The following is a 19,854-nucleotide window of genomic DNA, read 5'->3' on the forward strand; positions in this document are numbered from 1 at the left end:
TCCGCGCTGAGCAGGCGCCCCGACCGAACTGTAGGAGTCGCTGTTTACAACGACCCGGACCCACCCGGCCAGCTTCTCCCACCCTCTAATACTGCCAATTGTATTAGTGTGAACGGCCAGCCAAGCTGGTGACAACCCCGGAGCTGTGAGCTGAATCCAGCCGCTCCGGGGTTGGTGACGAACGCAATCTCCGCTACGCCACCTGACCGCCTGACTATAACATTCTTATTTAAACCAGAACATTCATGTATCTTATACTATTTATAAGCACATTCCATAACTGTTTTATAATTATAGATTTTCCACCATAACTTCTTAAATAATAACTTTTCCTTTAACCCTCTCCTTTGTCAAAGGCAGACCTTGTGCCACTCCCCCCTCCGCCTATTAAACATACAACCAGGAATACTGGTTCAACCAAGAGTGGAGCTGATCATAGCTTACATTCTCCCCCTCACACACCCAGCTCCACTCTCAGTCTCACCTGGAGAACTCACACACGCTCTGCTCGCTGTGCAACTTCACCTGGATCTTTCTTCACCTGTGGGATTGGAAATCGCATTTTATTTCGCCTTATAAAAATAAAGACTGACCTACTTCAACCTGTGGATATTACCTGAGAGAGATCTCCCCTTTATTATAATCCACCAGTTTGATTGAATTTGAATGATGTCCCACCCCAGCACTCTGGACCTGGACCGGTACAGCAGTGTGGGTACCGCCGGTAAGCCCCGCCGCTCTACCGGCACCGGCAGCACCACCTCTCGCGGCCGCCGGTCCACCACCGCCGGGGTCAAGCCCGGCGACGTGCTGTGTGACTTCTGCACCACGAGGAAGCAGAAGGCGCTGAAGTCCTGCCTGCTGTGCCTGGCCTCGTACTGCGAGACCCACCTGCAGTCCCACTACGAGTACCCGGCCCTCATGAAGCACAAGCTGGTCAAAGCCACGGGCCAGATGCGGGAGAAGGTGTGCGCCCAGCACGACAAGCTGCTGGAGGCCTTCTGCCGCACGGACCAGACCTCCGTGTGCGTCCTGTGCATGATGGATGAGCACAAGCACCACGACACCGTGCCGGCGGGCACCGAGAGGACCGAGAAACAGGTGAGGATCGAGGAGTGCATATTGATTGATTGATTGATTGATTGATTGAAAATTGTATTAACAGATTGCAGAATGGGTACAATACAGTACGGCTCAATGCACACAATTGTTAAGGGGATGCAGACCAGAGAAAGACTTTCGTCTTGTTTACATCAGGGTCCCCCATTTTCAATTCATCATAACATATGACATACACAGATGACAGATATACAGTACTGTTGCATCTAGACATTTATGACATAGCAGATCTACAAATATACAGTACTGTTTATGTGTACAAAAGGAGTCTGAAAAGAGAGTATATACATTTGAGGGGGAAGAAACTGTACATTGGAGGAGGTTGGGTAGGTGGAGTGGGGGGGGGGGGGGTAGGCGGGGTGGGGGAAACTGTACATTGGAGGGGGTTGGGTTTAGACATTTACAGGGGCCAGTTTCAGTGTGATTGTGTTGTGTGCAGTGATGCCACAGATTACTTGTAAACAATAATCTGATTACTGATTACTGATTACTCCTTTAAAAAATAATCTAGTTACTTTACTGATTACTTGATTACTTTGAAAGTAACTAGGTTACGAAGTCGTTGTCCCCCCCCCTGCTGCTGCCACAACATAAGAATGACAAATTTTTTTTTTTTTTTAAATAATGCTTTATTGAAAGTGCATAATGTCATAAATCATGATTGGCTGCTCAGACAGGTCATCATGAGACGTCATCAGCCATCAGGCCATATAAGGTCACAGCTGTCCACTGCCCAGGCACTCTAGGACAGTGGTTCCCAAACTAAATAAAATAGAAAATGTATATAATATAATTTTAATTAAAAATAAATGTGTAAAACCGTTGTGTAATATAAAACATGGTATTATAGTTTGTTATTCTCTCAAATTAAGCTTATCATTATGGGTAAATTATGAGATAGTAACTAAATAGTAACGCACAGCCCATTGCAAAAGTAACTGTAATCAGATTACTGGCTTGTAAAAAGTAACAAGTTAGATGACTATTTACTGAAAAAAGTAATCAGACAAAGTTCTAACATACAACAGAGCAGTGCGTCGCTCTAACATACAACAGAGCAGTGCATCACTCTTAACGCTTTGAGTTTCTTCACAAAGTACAGTTCTAAATGACCTTATAGAACAACAGAGCAGTGCGTCGCTCTCAACTTAACAACAGAGCAGTGCGTCTCTCTCTCAACTTAACAACAGAGCAGTGTGTCTCTCTCTCAACTTAACAACAGAGCAGTGTGTCTCTCTCTCAACTTAACAACAGAGCAGTGTGTCTCTCTCTCAACTTAACAACAGAGCAGTGCATCGCTCACAACTTAACAACAGAGCAGTGTCTCTCTCTCAACTTAACAACAGAGCAGTGCGTCTCTCTCAACTTAACAACAGAGCAGTGTCTCTCTCAACTTAACAACAGAGCAGTGTCTCTCTCTCAACTTAACAACAGAGCAGTGCGTCTCTCTCAACTTAACAACAGAGCAGTGCGTCGCTCTCAACTTAACAACAGAGCAGTGTCTCTCTCTCTCAACTTAACAACAGAGCAGTGCGTTGCTCTCAACTTAACAACAGAGCAGTGTGTCTCTCTCAACTTAACAACAGAGCAGTGTGTCTCTCTCTCAACTTAACAACAGAGCAGTGTGTCTCTCTCTCAACTTAACAACAGAGCAGCGTCTCTCTCTCAACTTAACAACAGAGCAGTGCGTTGCTCTCAACTTAACAACAGAGCAGTGTGTCTCTCTCAACTTAACAACAGAGCAGTGTGTCTCTCTCAACTTAACAACAGAGCAGTGTGTCTCTCTCTCTCAACTTAACAACAGAGCAGTGCGTTGCTCTCAACTTAACAACAGAGCAGTGTGTCTCTCTCAACTTAACAACAGAGCAGTGTGTCTCTCTCAACTTAACAACAGAGCAGTGTGTCTCTCTCTCAACTTAACAACAGAGCAGTGTGTCGCTCTCAACTTAACAACAGAGCAGTGTGTCTCTCTCTCAACTTAACAACAGAGCAGTGCATCTCTCTCAACTTAACAACAGAGCAGTGTGTCTCTCTCTCAACTTAACAACAGAGCAGTGTGTCGCTCTCAACTTAACAACAGAGCAGTGTGTCTCTCTCTCAACTTAACAACAGAGCAGTGTCTCTCTCTCAACTTAACAACAGAGCAGTGTCTCTCTCTCAACTTAACAACAGAGCAGTGTGTCGCTCTCAACTTAACAACAGAGCAGTGTGTCTCTCTCTCAACTTAACAACAGAGCAGTGTCTCTCTCTCAACTTAACAACAGAGCAGTGTGTCTCTCTCTCAACTTAACAACAGAGCAGTGTCTCTCTCTCAACTTAACAACAGAGCAGTGTGTCTCTCTCTCAACTTAACAACAGAGCAGTGTCTCTCTCTCAACTTAACAACAGAGCAGTGTGTCTCTCTCTCAACTTAACAACAGAGCAGTGTGTCTCTCTCTCAACTTAACAACAGAGCAGTGTGTCGCTCTCAACTTAACAACAGAGCAGTGTGTCTCTCTCTCAACTTAACAACAGAGCAGTGTCTCTCTCTCAACTTAACAACAGAGCAGTGTGTCTCTCTCTCAACTTAACAACAGAGCAGTGTGTCTCTCTCTCAACTTAACAACAGAGCAGTGTGTCTCTCTCTCAACTTAACAACAGAGCAGTGCGTCGCTCTCAACTTAACAACAGAGCAGTGCGTCTCGCTCTCAACTTAACAACAGAGCAGTGCGTCGCTCTCAACTTAACAACAGAGCAGTGTGTCTCTCTCAACTTAACAACAGAGCAGTGCGTCTCTCTCTCAACTTAACAACAGAGCAGTGTGTCTCTCTCTCAACTTAACAACAGAGCAGTGTGTCTCTCTCTCAACTTAACAACAGAGCAGTGTGTCTCTCTCTCAACTTAACAACAGAGCAGTGTGTCGCTCTCAACTTAACAACAGAGCAGTGTGTCGCTCTCAACTTAACAACAGAGCAGTGTGTCTCTCTCTCAACTTAACAACAGAGCAGTGTGTCTCTCTCTCAACTTAACAACAGAGCAGTGTGTCTCTCTCTCAACTTAACAACAGAGCAGTGTGTCTCTCTCTCAACTTAACAACAGAGCAGTGTGTCTCTCTCTCAACTTAACAACAGAGCAGTGTGTCTCTCTCTCAACTTAACAACAGAGCAGTGCGTCGCTCTCAACTTAACAACAGAGCAGTGCGTCTCGCTCTCAACTTAACAACAGAGCAGTGCGTCGCTCTCAACTTAACAACAGAGCAGTGTGTCTCTCTCAACTTAACAACAGAGCAGTGCGTCTCTCTCTCAACTTAACAACAGAGCAGTGCATCGCTCTCAACTTAACAACAGAGCAGTGTCTCTCTCTCAACTTAACAACAGAGCAGTGTCTCTCTCTCAACTTAACAACAGAGCAGTGTGTCTCTCTCTCAACTTAACAACAGAGCAGTGTGTCTCTCTCAACTTAACAACAGAGCAGTGTGTCTCTCTCTCAACTTAACAACAGAGCAGTGTGTCGCTCTCAACTTAACAACAGAGCAGTGCGTCGCTCTCAACTTAACAACAGAGCAGTGCGTCGCTCTCAACTTAACAACAGAGCAGTGTGTCTCTCTCTCAACTTAACAACAGAGCAGTGTGTCTCTCTCTCAACTTAACAACAGAGCAGTGCATCGCTCACAACTTTGAGTTTCTTTGCAAAGTTCAGTTTTGAATCGTGGCAATAAAACTTGAATTTAATCCAATCTATCGTTCCTTCCCCACAGAAACAGCTGGGCACCACTCTGCACAAATCTCAACAGAGGATCGATGAGAGAGTGAAGAAGTGGCAGGACCTACAGCAGGCTGCGGAGGCTCTCAAGGTAGGCCTCTCTCCTCAGTCAGGACCAGGCTGTAGGCCTCTCTCCTCAGTCAGGCTGTGGAGGCTCTCAAGGTAGGCCTCTCTCCTCACTCAGGACCAGGCTGTAGGCCTCTCTCCTCAGTCAGGCTGTGGAGGCTCTTAAGGTAGGCCTCTCTCCTCACTCAGGACCAGGCTGTAGGTCTCTCTCCTCAGTCAGGCTGTGGAGGCTCTTAAGGTAGGCCTCTCTCCTCAGTCAGGATCAGGCTGTAGGCCTCTCTCCTCAGTAATAGATTTCATTTGTAATGCGCTTTACAGTTGCGGGGCAACTCTCAGAGCGCTAAAAGGACCAGGCTGTGGAGGCTCTTAAGGTAGGCCTCTCTCCTCAGTCAGGCTGTGGAGGCTCTTAAGGTAGGCCTCTCTCCTCAGTCAGGCTGTGGAGGCTCTTAAGGTAGGCCCCTCTCCTCAGTCAGGCTGTGGAGGCTCTTAAGGTAGACCTCTCTCCTCAGTCAGGACCAGGCTGTAGGCCTCTCTCCTCAGTCAGGACCAGGCTGTGGAGGCTCTCAAGGTAGGCCTCTCTCCTCAGTCAGGACCAGGCTGTAGGCCTCTCTCCTCAGTCAGGACCAGGCTGTGGAGGCTCTCAAGGTAGGCCTCTCTCCTCAGTCAGGACCAGGCTGTAGGCCTCTCTCCTCAGTCAGGACCAGGCTGTGGAGGCTCTCAAGGTAGGCCTCTCTCCTCAGTCAGGACCAGGCTGTGGAGGCTCTCAAGGTAGGCCTCTCTCCTCAGTCAGGACCAGGCTGTGGAGGCTCTCAAGGTAGACCTCTCTCCTCAGTCAGGACCAGGCTCTGGAGGCTCTTAAGGTAGGCCTCTCTCCTCAGTCAGACTGTGGAGGCTCTCAACACAATGGCGCCCAAGCACGGATATATCCGGCTTTCAAATCCATGCTTAATGGACCGAAGGACGGATATATCTGTGGCCGAAGTTGTCTTTTATTTATTTTGATCTCTAATGTAGTTTTCTATTGACCTGAAGCGATAGCTATTGCCTGTTGCACGGAATACGTTTTGGATCGCGGATTTCACTATGCAATCAGGGGATTTATCATCAGCCAATGGACATATCGATCTACCAGATGGCGATCGATACCGGGAAAATGCTCGGGGGGATCCAACCGGCTCATGGTAAGATCTTTTTCACGTAAATTACAGCCCGATCGGGCCTTGTTATGATACGATACGATCAGCGTATGTGGCTACTTAGACGAACACGGTTATTGGTAATCAATAATAAGAAACGACGTCCCCCGCCCCCCCCCCCCCCTTTCATGCATACATGCTTGAGGATCGTGCCGATCATATGCAGTTTGAGTTTTAACTGTAGCTTATGTATAACGGAAATGCCATTGGATATAACGTTAGTAGCTATTAGCCCTTTATCTAGCCTTCCAGGAAATATACTAGACCAAATGCCGTATAACGCTTATATTCACGGCGCTATAAAATGAGAACGTATTGATGATTTTTTTTCTTCTTTAAGCCATTTTGAAGGGACGGTTTATGGACTCAATTGACAATGAGAATGGACAGATAGCAATACTATAAAGTATAGATTTAGCTCTACAAACAGCCCCAAGTCTGTTTACAAATGCTGGTCGTCTCTAGTGATATTAGACTCATCCCAGTGGCCGCCAATGTGTTAAGGTAGGCCTCTCCTCAGTCAGGACCTACAACAGACTCTGGAGATTCTGAAAAAAAATATATATATATATAATAATGTAACAGTTGTCATATCGTCACCTTAAACTTCGATGCCCCGAGGGAGTTTCGAACCCGTGGTCTGCCGCACCACAGGCTACAGCACAGACCGCTATACCAAGAGGTGAACCCACTGCTTTGCAACGTGTCTATGTGTCTTCTGAGGGTGAGAGTGAGTCTAACCAATAGCACCGCTACTCGCCCCAGTCACTCCACAACATCGGAAGTCCATCGTGACTGCGCCTCGCGGTACACCATCCGTTACATATATATAATTATAAACCCAAAACACATGTGTGATGTGTTTTGAATGTGCAGAAACAATACAGGAGAATACATATTTGAAAGCAATACAGAACGCAGAGTGCCTTACTGCATTCTATTCCATTCTCTTTGTGTCAGTGGGTACCTGAATGTCGTCTTTCCCTTTACATAAAAAAGACATTGATGCAGAAAAGTTCACCAGAATGCAGGAAATGATGTGTTTGATGCTCAAAACTTCCTGGGGGAGGAGCCTCAGACCCCCACCGCTTAACCCTTTCACTGCCACACGACAGCAGGTTAACCCTTTCACTGCCACACGGCAGCAGGTTAACCCTTTCACTGCCACACGACAAAGGGTAAACCCTTTCACTGCCACCCGTCGGTAGTGTGATAGTAAAGGGTTAACCTTCTGTAGTGTGGCAGTGAAATGGTTAAAGTGCACTGCCCCCCCCTCCTAATGTAATGCAAACAAATGGTGTGTCTGGTATGATATAAAAGAAAGCAATACTTAAAACGTTCAGTAAACGTTCTTTCTTTCAGCATTCGGCGGAGGTGGTCAACGAGGAAAACGAGCGCATCTTCACCGAGGTGCTGCGCTCCGTGGAGCGGAAGTACAACGAGGTGAAGGAGATGATCCGCTCCCACGAGAAGACCACCGTGATGCGGGCGGAGCTGCTGCTGGACCGGCTGGAGGAGGAGATCACGCTGCTGAGGAAGAAGCACAGCGACCTGGAGAAGCTCTCGCACGCCGACGACCACATACACTTCATCCAGGTGAGTCCGCCAGTCAGCCGGGGGTCGGCGCGCGCGAGGAGAGAGAGAGAGAGAGAGAGACCGAGAGAGAGACCGACCGACCACCACGCGCCATGAACCTTAACTCGTTCAACGCCATAGCCAGCGCCCATCTCTGCTCTCTATAGCGCCAGCTTTCCATTCACGACATTTCACGATCTTTGCGGACCTATAGTATATTGTATATTATAGCTATGGAGAAAATAGTCCGGCTCGTTTGACAGACACTATTTGTAGTCCAATATGTAAAAAAATAGTAAAAAAAATTAGGTATAGGTTCGCGTGTGAGTATTGTATAGTTTCAGAGTGATCCGGGCTAATTCCTGGAAGCTGAGTCATGGAGCGCTGTGTGCATTTTGCTGAATATAAAATGTAACACACAGTGTTAAATAAGGTTTCAAAGGGTAGGTGATACTGCCACCTAGCAGGATTCGGCCGGCATTGCACTCTTGAGGTCTCAGAATGAGTTCCAATGATAACACAGAGGTCCGTGAGAGTGTATAGAATCTAAAAATCTAAAAAAAACATCTAAAACGTAATATTACGTGATTGACGCTCAACCGCTGGCGAGCAAACACATATTATTACGTGATTGGCGCTGAATGAGTTAACAATATCAATCAACTGCAACGCTTTGACCGACAAGGTCTTTGTCATTCCCTAACTCTTACTCATAGTATTATAATTCAGATTCAAATTATGTATTGCTTATATCTATTGTAACTTATAATATAACCGATAGGGCATATAATAGACCCTCATCTGCACCTTTGTTTACACCGTTTATTTTTCTCATATTTTTATATTCAGAGTTAATTATATACTGTTTACTAGGGATGCTCGATATTGGCTTTTTTACCAATACCAATATACCGATATTGTCCAACTCTTAATTTCCGATACCAATATCAACCGATATCAACCGATACCGATATATGCAGGGTTCCCCCCCCCCCCCCCCCCCAAAAAAAACGGAATAATTTCAGGTAATTAACATTACATATCTCTTGTTGTGGAATTAACACAACATTATGCATACTTTTGACAATAAATAAAATCAGAATTTGTTCTTACTTGCTTGCCTGGGTAAATAAAGGTTATAGAAATGTAAAAAAAAAACAATATCACATTTTAATGCCGATATCGGCCGATAATATCGGTAGGCCGATAATATCGGACATCCCTACTGTTTACTGTTTTAAGTATACTGTTATACTTTACATGTATTGCCTATATTTATGTATTTCTAACATACCTGTACCTCCCCCCCATGCTGCTGTCAGAGGTGGGGTGTCTTTAGCCACTACTAGACCATCTCTGGGCTCAGCTCATTATTTGCTCATCGGTTTTCTTAAAAAGTGAAAGGCTATTGGGAGAGATTAGTATGTGTCCACCACCTCCTCAGTGTCTCCCGTCACTCCTCCCCCACAGACCTGGCAGTCTCTCTCGGGGCCCTCTGGGTATGAAGATCTGAACAGCGTCGGTGTCGCTCCCTACTACTCCTTTGATGCCACCAAGAGGGCCATCGCTGCACTGAAAGTGCAGGTGGAAGAAGTCAGCAAGACGGAGGTCAGCAAGATCTCTGCCGCAGGTTGGTTCTTTGATCTTTATTTGATCTTTATTTATCTCGAACAATCATAAACACACAAACTTGAAATAACAAAAAATAAATAAAAATAAAATAAAAAAAACGAAATAAAATACAAATACAAATAAAATATATCTTCCTAGACATGGACGCAATTGTCAACATAGCTCAAGACAAATTGGTTTTGTTCGAGAAGGGACAGAAAGAAGCAAAGCTTATCTGCTCCTGCGCCTTCCTTACAATATCATATGTAATGAGTTATCTATCAATATCAAAAATAATATACCTATCCACTACAGCAAAAGATAAATAAATAATTACAAAAATACTAGTTCACATTATTTTCAAGCTCCTCTAACTTATACTTGTCCAAGAATTCCATTATTTCAATAGTACTTGATTTTATTGCTACCTATCAAGGCCATTCCAACTGGATACCCCACAAACTGAGATGCACTTGCTTTTTAGAGTAGTACGGACAATAGGTTGTTTTAAATGCAATTTCCCTCTTAGATTATAACCCCCATCTCTGCCCATGACATTTCTTTGTATGTTTGTATCTTACTTGTGACAACAAGTGTGTGTGTGCGTGTGTGTGTGTGTGTGTGTGTGTGTGTGTGTGTGTGTGTGTGTGTGTGTGTGTGTGTGTGTGTGTGTGTGTGTGTGTGTGTGTGTGTGTGTGTGTGTGTGTGTGTGTGTGTGTGTGTGTGTGTGTGTGTGTGTGTGTGTGTGTGTGTGTGTGTGTGTGCGTGCGTGCGTGCGTGTGTGTGTTGCCTCACAGTAAAAGAAGGTCCTGGTTTCAAACCCCAGCAGGGGGCCTTTCTGTGTGTAGTTTACATGTTCTTCCTGTGTTTGCGTACATTCAGAAAAAAATGTGATGCTTGTTTTCCCGGCTCCTCAACGATAGTAGATTTGTAAACATAGTACACAACGTATATTCTGTAGTGTCTATAGATACAAACTATAAATTGTAACTATGACTATAAACTATAACTAAAACTAAATAAACTATAAACTAAAACTATGAACTAAAACTATAAACTAAAGATAATACACAATGTATATTCTATCTGTACAAACTATACAATACAAGGTGGATAAATTAAAAAGAAAAAGAGGTTATCCTACAGTGTAAGTAGCAGCAGTGTGTGTGTGAGGGCTGGAGGAATCCTGCATGCAGCCCAACGAGGGGGCGTGCCGTTTTTCTCCTTCACGCACCTGATGGGAGTTTGCGATCAGCTCGGGAGAGTACTAGTATTGCAGACTCCCCTCCACTCCTTGTCGGGTCGTTCTTGTTACCACCATCTACTGCCGCATCTCCGGCGTGAGACGTCGTGCCACCCATCACCACCTGTCGCCGTTTGCCTGGAGTGGGACACCGTCTTCGCTCTCTATTACTCCACGGAAGGATCTCGGTGTTCCCACTCCAGACGTCGTGCCGGCTACTTCCCTACTCCCTCTTCACCACCATCTACTGCCGCGTCTCCGGTGTGAGACGTCGTGCCACCCATCACCACCTGTCGCCGTTTGCCTGGAGTGGGACACCGTCTTCGCTCTCTATTACTCCACGGAAGGATCTCAGTGTTCCCACTCCAGACGTCGTGCCGGCTACTTCCCTACTCCCTCTTCATGGTCCTCGTTCCTGGGGTGAGGCTCGCCATCGCTCTCTATTACTCCACGGGAGGATGCCTGTGTTCTCACCCCGTTCCCCTCGGACCCCCTGTGTGCTTGTGTGTCTAGTGGATATTTTGTGGATATTTACTGTAATGCTTGTGTGTCTAGTTTTATGTCATGTCAAAAAAATTATACAAAAATGTGTTCACAAAAAAACTAAAGATAATACACAATGTATATTCTATCTGTACAAACTATACAATACAAGGTGGATAAATTAAAAAGAAAAAGAGGTTATCCTACAGTGTAAGTAGCAGCAGTGTGTGTGTGAGGGCTGGAGGAATCCTGCATGCAGCCCAACGAGGGGGCGTGCCGTTTTTCTCCTTCACGCACCTGATGGGAGTTTGCGATCAGCTCGGGAGAGTACTAGTATTGCAGACTCCCCTCCACTCCTTGTCGGGTCGTTCTTGTTCTTGTTACCACCATCTACTCCGGCGTGAGACGTCGTGCCACCCATCACCACCTGTCGCCGTTTGCCTGGAGTGGGACACCGGCTTCGCTCTCTATTACTCCACGGAAGGATCTCAGTGTTCCCACTCCAGACGTCGTGCCGGCTACTTCCCTACTCCCTCTTCACCACCATCTACTGCCGCATCTCCGGCGTGAGACGTCGTGCCACCCATCACCACCTGTCGCCGTTTGCCTGGAGTGGGACACCGTCTTCGCTCTCTATTACTCCACGGAAGGATCTCAGTGTTCCCACTCCAGACGTCGTGCCGGCTACTTCCCTACTCCCTCTTCACCACCATCTACTGCCGCGTCTCCGCCGTGAGACATCGTGCCACCCATCACCACCTGTCGCCGTTTGCCTGGAGTGGGACACTGTCTTCGCTCTCTATTACTCCACGGAAGGATCTCAGTGTTCCCACTCCAGACGTCGTGCCGGCTACTTCCCTACTCCCTCTTCATGGTCCTCGTTCCTGGGGTGAGGCTCGCCATCGCTCTCTATTACTCCACGGGAGGATGCCTGTGTTCTCACCCCGTTCCCCTCCGACCCTCTGTGTGCTGCGTTGCTCGTCGGCAGCGTCTGGTCGGGAGGAAGAAGATTCATTGGCAGAGCTGCAGAGCCGCAGAGCCCTACTCGGTGTAGGGACGAAGAAGATTCCTGTTACTTTTTTCCCAGCCTGTTCGCCCGTTAAAGGCACAGTGCCGCCTTTTTTTGTGTTCATGGACGTTGATGTTTTTACCCCCTTAAAGGCTGAGTGCCGCTTTTTTTGTATATAATAAATCATGCCCTTGCTTTGGCTAACTCTGATTACCTGTCTGTGTTGTGCAATTAAGGTTGCTATACAAACCATAACAATGTGTGTCTAATGTGTGTGCTTGTGTGTGTGTGCGTGTGTCTGCGTGTGTGTGTGTGTGTGTGTGTGTAAGGTGCTTCTGTGTGTGTATATATCCGTCAGTAGTCTTCTTGTGCCAAGAAGAATGTGTTGTCCCTCACTGACAGGCAGGTTGTTTTTAGCCCAATGATTGTAGGCTGTTGATGTGAAATATGCACTGCCATTGGTTGCCTTGATTGTCTGTCAATAGTGAAAGAGGTCTACATTACACAACAACTGGAGACAAAGGAGAGAGAAGAGCCAAGGATCAGGGAAGAGCCGAGGATCAGGGAAGAGCCGAGGATCAGGGAAGAGCCAAGGACCAGAGAAGAGCCGAGGATCAGGGAAGAGCCGAGGACCAGGGAAGACTTCATGAAATGTGAGTCACAGACTATTTTTTAAGATTTAGGGCAGCGGTGGCCTAATGGTTAGAGAAGCGGGTTTGTGACCGGAAGGTCGCTGGTTCGATCCCCCGGACCGACAGGAAAAATCTGGGCTGGGGAAGAGAATTAATAACTCTCTTCTATCCCCTTAACACCAACCGCTGAAGTGTCCTTGAGCAAGGCACTTAACCCCCAACTGCTTCAGACAGTGGAGTTGCTCCGTGGCCAACGGTGTCAGACTGTGGTTGTACTGGGCAGCTCCCAGGTGTCAGACTGTGGTTGTACTGGGCAGCTCCCAGGTGTCAGACTGTGGTTGTACTGGGCGGCTCCCAGGTGTCAGACTGTGGTTGTACTGGGCAGCTCCCAGGTGTCAGACTGTGGTTGTACTGGGCGGCTCCCAGGTGTCAGACTGTGGTTGTACTGGGCGGCTCCCAGGTGTGAATGGAACTGTGTGAATGTGAAGCAGGGCGTTCCTGAAAAAGAGCAACCGTGCTCAGCGAACCTACCCTGGGTAAATAAAGGTTAATAAAATAAAAATAAGGCTGGAACTTACAGTAAGGATCTGTAGCATTAGGCTGCACTGGCTCCCCATCGCCGCACAAATCCGCTTCAAGGTCCTCGACCTGGCATATCGTGCAGCCGAAGGGAACCGCTCCCGCCTACCTCCTGTCAATGGTCTCTTAGGCTGCGGTTACATTAGGGCCAGAACGATTCGTTTCAGTTTCGTTTTTCAGAACGCTACGTAATGGCAGGCAAGTTAGACGTCGTTTTGTCTCCTGAGCACAGAGCGATGTATGTAGTACAATGCCAAAGCAGTAGGTGGCGATGTAGTTCAAACATTAAGGCCATTTTCAACCAATCAGAAAGGTTGAACGTGCCACTACACTTCCTGCTAAAAAACAACAGTCCATCTTTAAATACCTTGCATGATCCATTTAGCAACGTAGCATTTATTTTTCAGCAAGAAACAAAGTGCAATAAACAAAAACGGATACATTCACTGTGTGTTCTGCCTCTCATTTGTTGATGAAACAAAACCAACATCAACACAATTTACCACCAAGAGCGGATAGTTTAGTCTCACAAAAAGATCTCTGATGTTGTTAGCTACATGCTAATGTGAATGGCATTCTCCATGTATATAGTTAGCATCGAGGCTATTAACGTAGTAACGTTAACACTAGTAGAAATAGATAAACTTGATTTAACAGATTGCAGAATGGGTACAATACGGCTCAATACACACAATTGTTAAGGGTATGCAGACTGTAGTTTGGACTGGGCTCCTTATAACAATAACTTGAACACATGAGCTTAGTTGGTAGCCGCAGCTACTTGGGACAGCTCTGCTGTAAACACTGGAAATAACAGTGCGTGTTACACATGAATAAGCAATCTGAGGAGGACGCAGCTGATATCCTGTATAGCCTCCCCATATGGCCGGTTGGTGTCGGGAGACAGCAAATTATATTAATTATAGCGCGATATTGCAAGTGACTCCCAGAAATAGTTCTGATGTTTGGACTAATGGACGGAGTCGAGGTCCAGCCAGGGGAGAATTTGGCGTCTGTCTCTACTGCGCATGGGCGTGGGCATGAACGGCTCCGTTTCTGATTCGCGCAAATTACATGGCACTGTTCTCGGGGAGTTTTCAAAACAAAAACACTCTTTGAGCGTTGCCGCTAGGAAAACGACGTTTCCTTTTAACTTGGACATGCAAACGTAATCATTCGAAAATACAACTTTGCTGTTTTCTCACAGTGTAACCATGGCCTTAACTACACACCCTCAACACTGCAGCGCCCAAGTTTAAGCACTGTTTGATGAACATTGTTACTCAGCTGATAAGAGCTAGTCGTACCCTTCCGGCTGACTCGTCGTACAGAACTTGTAAGTCGCTTTGGATAAAAGCGTTCAGCTAAATGACGAAATGTAAATGTTGTCTGTTATGATCTTAATGTAAATGATCCCGACTGCCATCTCTGTTGGCCCTCAAATTCTGGTCAAGTCAGATCAATTTGTTCTAATGTCTGAAAAGCAGTGGGCTGGCAGAGAAAAAAAAATCCATCCCTGGCCTTATAATACCAGAACATTTCCATGTGAGTTTTGGGAAACTATGTTCCCCCAGTTTCAGCGTGAATAACACACTTGTGAAACCACTGAAACCGGTGTCAGGGGAGAGGCATGTTTGTTTGACAAACAGGTTTTGTGAAATGCATAAAAGCCGCCTTACAGATCATCAAATAAAGGTGTATTGCTGCTGCAGCAGCTCCTAGCCACGGAAAGAATTCAGACGAGCTGATATAGGTGAGAGTTGCACAATATGTGCTGACTTTCAGTCATTCCTCAGATGCCTTCTCCGTTTATTGGATAGACCGAGAAGCAGGGGTGTAAAGTACTTGAGTAATTGTACTTCGTTACAATACTTAAGTACTGTTTTGGGGGATTTGTACTTTACCCGAGTATTATTAGGTTTGTATACTTGTACTTTTACTCAATTACATTTCAGAGAAAAAAATATACTTTTTACTCCTTACATTTAAAATGCAGACCTACAAAGTACAAAGTACAAATCTCGCAGGTCCAACTATTTTAATTAGTATATTTGTTTCTCTGGCCGAACTAACGTTAACGTTATTAATCCTGCGGCCGCAATTTATTTAAAAACAGCCAATCAATGGAAAATGAACCCGCCCATACCCATGCTGATTGGTCCTTGTGCAAGACTAGAGAGCGGGGATCTTTGATTAAACACTTGCTATCAGAAGAATAGACAGTCAAAAAAAAAGTTTTTACTTTATAGTACTTAAGCACATTTAAAAGTAGAAACCTTTTGACTTTTACTCAAGTGTGTTTTTACTAGCCAGATACTATGACTTTTACTTGAGTACGATTTTGAGATGGTACCGATACTTTCACTAAAGTATCATTTCTGGGTACTTGTTGTTCCACCCCTGAATATGACCTACAGTAGGTTGTACAGTACGTGGTGTGTCTGTCCGTCCAGGCCCTGGACCGCTGTCCAGGAGCTCCCTCTGGTGTTGTATTCGTGGTATTCACTGACCTTTGGGAAGTATTTCGACATTTACATGGGTACCTTAGTGGTGTAGTGTATCTTGTAGACCAGGCCCATTGCAAGTTGCTGTACTCTGTCTTCTACTCTAAGCCATCCTAGGTTGTCAAAGTGGGCAGGGGTGAGGTGGGTTTTAGGTCAGTGAGGTTAAGCTTAACAGGTTAAGTAAAGGAACTGTGTACTTCTTCCACCACTGTCAGTGTTACCTCCTAAAGGAGTTTGAATGTTTATTAGGTTATTTATTTACCAGGGCTTTTAAGTTGATGTTTGTATTTCAACATCTAATGATAGCTAATGGTCCTCCGTCCTGTCCCTTACTTTTCTGCAGATTCCTGCGACTTGACCCTGGATACCAACAGTGTCCACCGCAACCTTCACCTCTCAGAGAGGTACAAAGTGGCCACCATGATGACGGATCCCAGGAACTACGCGGACCACTCGGACCGGTTCGACCACTGGCAGCAGGTGAGGACTACAGTGCTGTTGGTGAAACGACTCGGAAGCTGTAGATCGGAAGATTAAATTACGTCTTGATTACTCAAATGGACGTGTGGTAGTTTGTGAAACCGACATTACGAGCCGTTCAACTACATCTAAACTACACTGAAGAAAATGGTCAAACTTCAAGCAATGTCCTATTAGACCTGTTCTCTGTCCACGTCAGACTCGGTGTGCGCGCACATCAAGGCGGCAAAAAGGAACATAATCCTGGTCAGACCAACGGGGCAGACTACAATATATTTGCATTTGTTAGCCATGCTAGCGATCTAAACAATCAATCCATGCCAAAGCTAGATAATGTAAAGGGTGAAAGACTCACAGCCATGCTGCTGATTTGGCTAAATGACATCCAGACGTTTTAGTTTGAAACCACTTTTACTCAGGGGAGTGTCGTGGTTTCTCCATAGAACCCCATCGTACTTTTACTCAGGGGAGTGTTGTGGTTTCTCCATAGAACCCCGTCGTACTTTTACTCAGGGGAGTGTCGTGGTTTCTCCATAGAACCCTGTCGTACTTTTACTCAGGGGAGTGTCGTGGTTTCTCCATAGAACCCTGTCGTACTTTTACTCAGGGGAGTGTCGTGGTTTCTCCATAGAACCCCGTCGTACTTTTACTCAGGGGAGTGTCGTGGTTTCTCCATAGAACCCGTCGTACTTTTACTCAGGGGAGTGTCGTGGTTTCTCTTTTACTCAGGGGAGTGTCGTGGTTTCTCCATAGAACCCCGTCGTACTTTTACTCAGGGGAGTGTCGTGGTTTCTCCATAGAACCCTATACTTTTACTCAGGGGAGTGTCGTGGTTTCTCCATAGAACCCCGTTGTACTTTTACTCAGGGGAGTGTCCTGGTTTCTCCATAGACCCCTATACTTTTACTCAGGGGAGTGTCCTGGTTTCTCCATAGACCCCTATACTTTTACTCAGGGGAGTGTTGTGGTTTCTCCATAGAACCCTGTACTTTTACTCAGGGGAGTGTCGTGGTTTCTCCATAGAACCCGTCGTACTTTTACTCAGGGGAGTGTCGTGGTTTCTCCATAGAACCCCGTCATGCTTTTACTCAGGGGAGTGTCGTGGTTTCTCCATAGAACCCCGTCATGCTTTTACTCAGGGGAGTGTCGTGGTTTCTCCATAGAACCCCGTCATACTTTTTTAGCGCAGCAGCTCGCGCAGGTAGGGGGCAACTTAGTCATGTGACCCAGTTGGTGTTGCTGATTGGCTCGAACACGGTATGTTTGTATACAGCGAACAGGTCTATATAGGTATGTACATTTTCGCTACATCTCTTCCTAATTTTTTTTTATTTTATGTTTTTTTTTATGTTCTTTTACTAGTTCTAGCGTTCTTTTTACTCCTTACTAGTTTTAGTCTTGCTTATTTTACATTCTCTTTTTACACTAGCTTTTATGTTCTTTTACAATGTAGCGCTTTGAGATTTGCTCCGCAACTATAAAGCGCCCTACAAATCAAATATTATTATTATTATTATTATTATCAGTAATAAATGCACCATTTCCCGTTTCCCCCAGGTGCTGTGCCGGGAGGCCCTGACTGGGAACCGCTGCTACTGGGAGGTGGAGTGGAGAGGCACCGAGACGGACATCGCCGTCTCCTACAGGGGGATCCGTCGCAAGGGGGACAACAACGAGTGCAGCCTGGGCTGGAACGACTGCTCCTGGAGCCTGTACTGCTCCGAGGCCAAGTACTCCTTCGTCCACAAAAACAAGAGCGTGGACGTGGCGGCGCCCAGGTCGTCCCGCGTCGGGGTCTACCTGGATCCCAGGGCGGGAACCCTGGCGTTTTACAGCGTGGTGGGGTCCGGCGGCCTGACCCTCCTGCATCAGGTCCAGACTGTGTTCACGGAGCCCCTCTACCCTGCGTTCAGCGTGTGGGGCTTTGGCTCCAGTGTGAGACTGTTGTAGTTTTATTTTCCACCCTGTTATTAAGTTCAAGTTTCTTTATTAGTTTGTCATACAAAAATACAGAATACTTTTATATGAAATGCTTTTTTCCCGTTTTTGCTCCTGAGAGTGTGCTAGATAAAAAATAGATAAAGTATCAAATAGAGAGTCAAGTACGTAAACAAAGTGTAAACAAAAGTGTTCATCAATATACATATATACAATACAGAGTAGAAAAAATTAGTAACTGAGTTACAATACAGTATACAGTACAATGCAGAAATGGGATGAGGTACAACTTAGGGTAAGGTGCAATGAGGTATGAATTGTAGTGCAAATCTCTTTACCAATAAATATAAAGTGTGTTAAAGTGTCTAAAGTGGGTGCTACAGTGAGTTGTTTATTTAAATTGAGTGTGTACGTGTGGAAAGAAGCGGCTGGCGACTCCACATGTATGAAAAAGTAGAAAGACAAAAGTAAATTTCAAATAAAAATACAGTGAATGAATGTATGAAACATTTCTTAATCTGCGCGCACACCGCTTTAAGGAATGGTTCACTTTTATTATTATTTAAATGTATTGTTTTTTTTTTTAAATTCAACAACATTATATACATACAAACATACATACAATACATGACTACATATAACCACACAATACCTAAAATAAATGAAAAATAAAGTAGACAAAAAGAGAAAAAGAAAAGTAATAATACAATTAAATTGCATCGTTCTTATGCAGGTTGTCACTTGCCATACAGAAATTGCCTATCTAATAAATCACTGTCTTATGCCTAAGCATCCTCAGCCGGGAATTTTAGATTAAAATAAGAAAAAAGTAAAAAAAATGGAAAAATGTCTGGGTAGAGCCCCTGGTGGAGTATTTAATGGTTCACTTTTAAATTAACATTTCTCTCATTATGTACTAGGGTTGAGCATGCAGTTGAACCTGTAAATTATTTGCATACAGTTAAATTTGGTATTGAAATCATTATTTAATGATTCAATAATTGTTTTATTTACTGTAAGTTACTAGGCTATAGCCATAGGCCTCTGTGGCTAGAACAGTCATCCCTGGAGGAGCTGAGGAAGGTTCCTCTCCTCAAAGCCCCCCCCCCCCCCTCTCTCTGTGAGGAAGGTATATTTGGCTCTTCCATAGATGAGGTAGTGGTGGCTTGCAAATCCATGGAGGAAGAGAAACACCCCCCCCCCATCCAAGGGAAAGAGTGCAACCGTCGGGATGTCTATGTTCCCCGGGTCCTATGTTCCCCGCTTTTTATTTATTTGGGTTATGTTCCCCGGGTTCTATGTTCCCCCTATATGTTCCCCGGGTCCTATGTTCCCCGGTAGCCGCAAAGGGTTGGGGAACATAGAACCCTTTGCGGCTACCGGGGAACATAGGATCCGGGGAACATAGGATCCGGGGAACATAGAACCCCAAAAAAAAAAAAAAAAAGGCGGGGAACATAGAACCCGGGGAAAATAGGGATGATCCCCAACCGCCTTATCGACTGCTACTGCGGGAATCTGTGTAATGTTCCTTTTGATCCCCAACCGCCTTATCGACTGCTACTGCGGGAATCTGTGTAATGTTCCTTTTGATCCCCAACCGCCTTATCGACTGCTACTGCGGGAATCTGTGTAATGTTCCTTTTGATCCCCAACCGCCTTATCGACTGCTACTGCG

The 19,854-nt window shown here is 45.5% G+C and overlaps 1 protein-coding gene across 1 annotated transcript; it reads left to right on the forward strand.

The window, feature by feature from the left end:
• The first annotated feature begins 488 nt into the window (after positions 1 to 488).
• On the forward strand, positions 489 to 19,476 carry ftr14l (finTRIM family, member 14-like). Its single transcript, XM_084321312.1, has 7 exons — positions 489 to 1,101; positions 4,856 to 4,951; positions 7,485 to 7,718; positions 9,168 to 9,327; positions 12,529 to 12,696; positions 16,102 to 16,238; positions 17,796 to 19,476. The coding sequence occupies exons 1-7, from the start codon at positions 667 to 669 to the stop codon at positions 18,186 to 18,188; spliced, it is 1,623 nt and encodes a 540-aa protein (XP_084177438.1). The 5' UTR covers positions 489 to 666; the 3' UTR covers positions 18,189 to 19,476.
• Positions 19,477 to 19,854: the final 378 nt, after the last annotated feature.

Source organism: Notolepis coatsorum (assembly GCF_963971535.1).
Source record: "Notolepis coatsorum genome assembly, chromosome: 9".
Classification (NCBI taxonomy): Eukaryota; Metazoa; Chordata; class Actinopteri; order Aulopiformes; family Paralepididae; genus Notolepis; species Notolepis coatsorum.

Coding starts and splice junctions, on each gene's coding strand:
- ftr14l (XM_084321312.1), top strand. CDS start 667: ATGATGTCCCACCCCAGCACTCTGGACCTGGACCGGTACAGCAGTGTG. Junction 4,952..7,484: donor AGGCTGCGGAGGCTCTCAAG/GTAGGCCTCTCT, acceptor TCTTTCTTTCAG/CATTCGGCGGAGGTGGTCAA. Junction 16,239..17,795: donor GGTTCGACCACTGGCAGCAG/GTGAGGACTACA, acceptor CGTTTCCCCCAG/GTGCTGTGCCGGGAGGCCCT.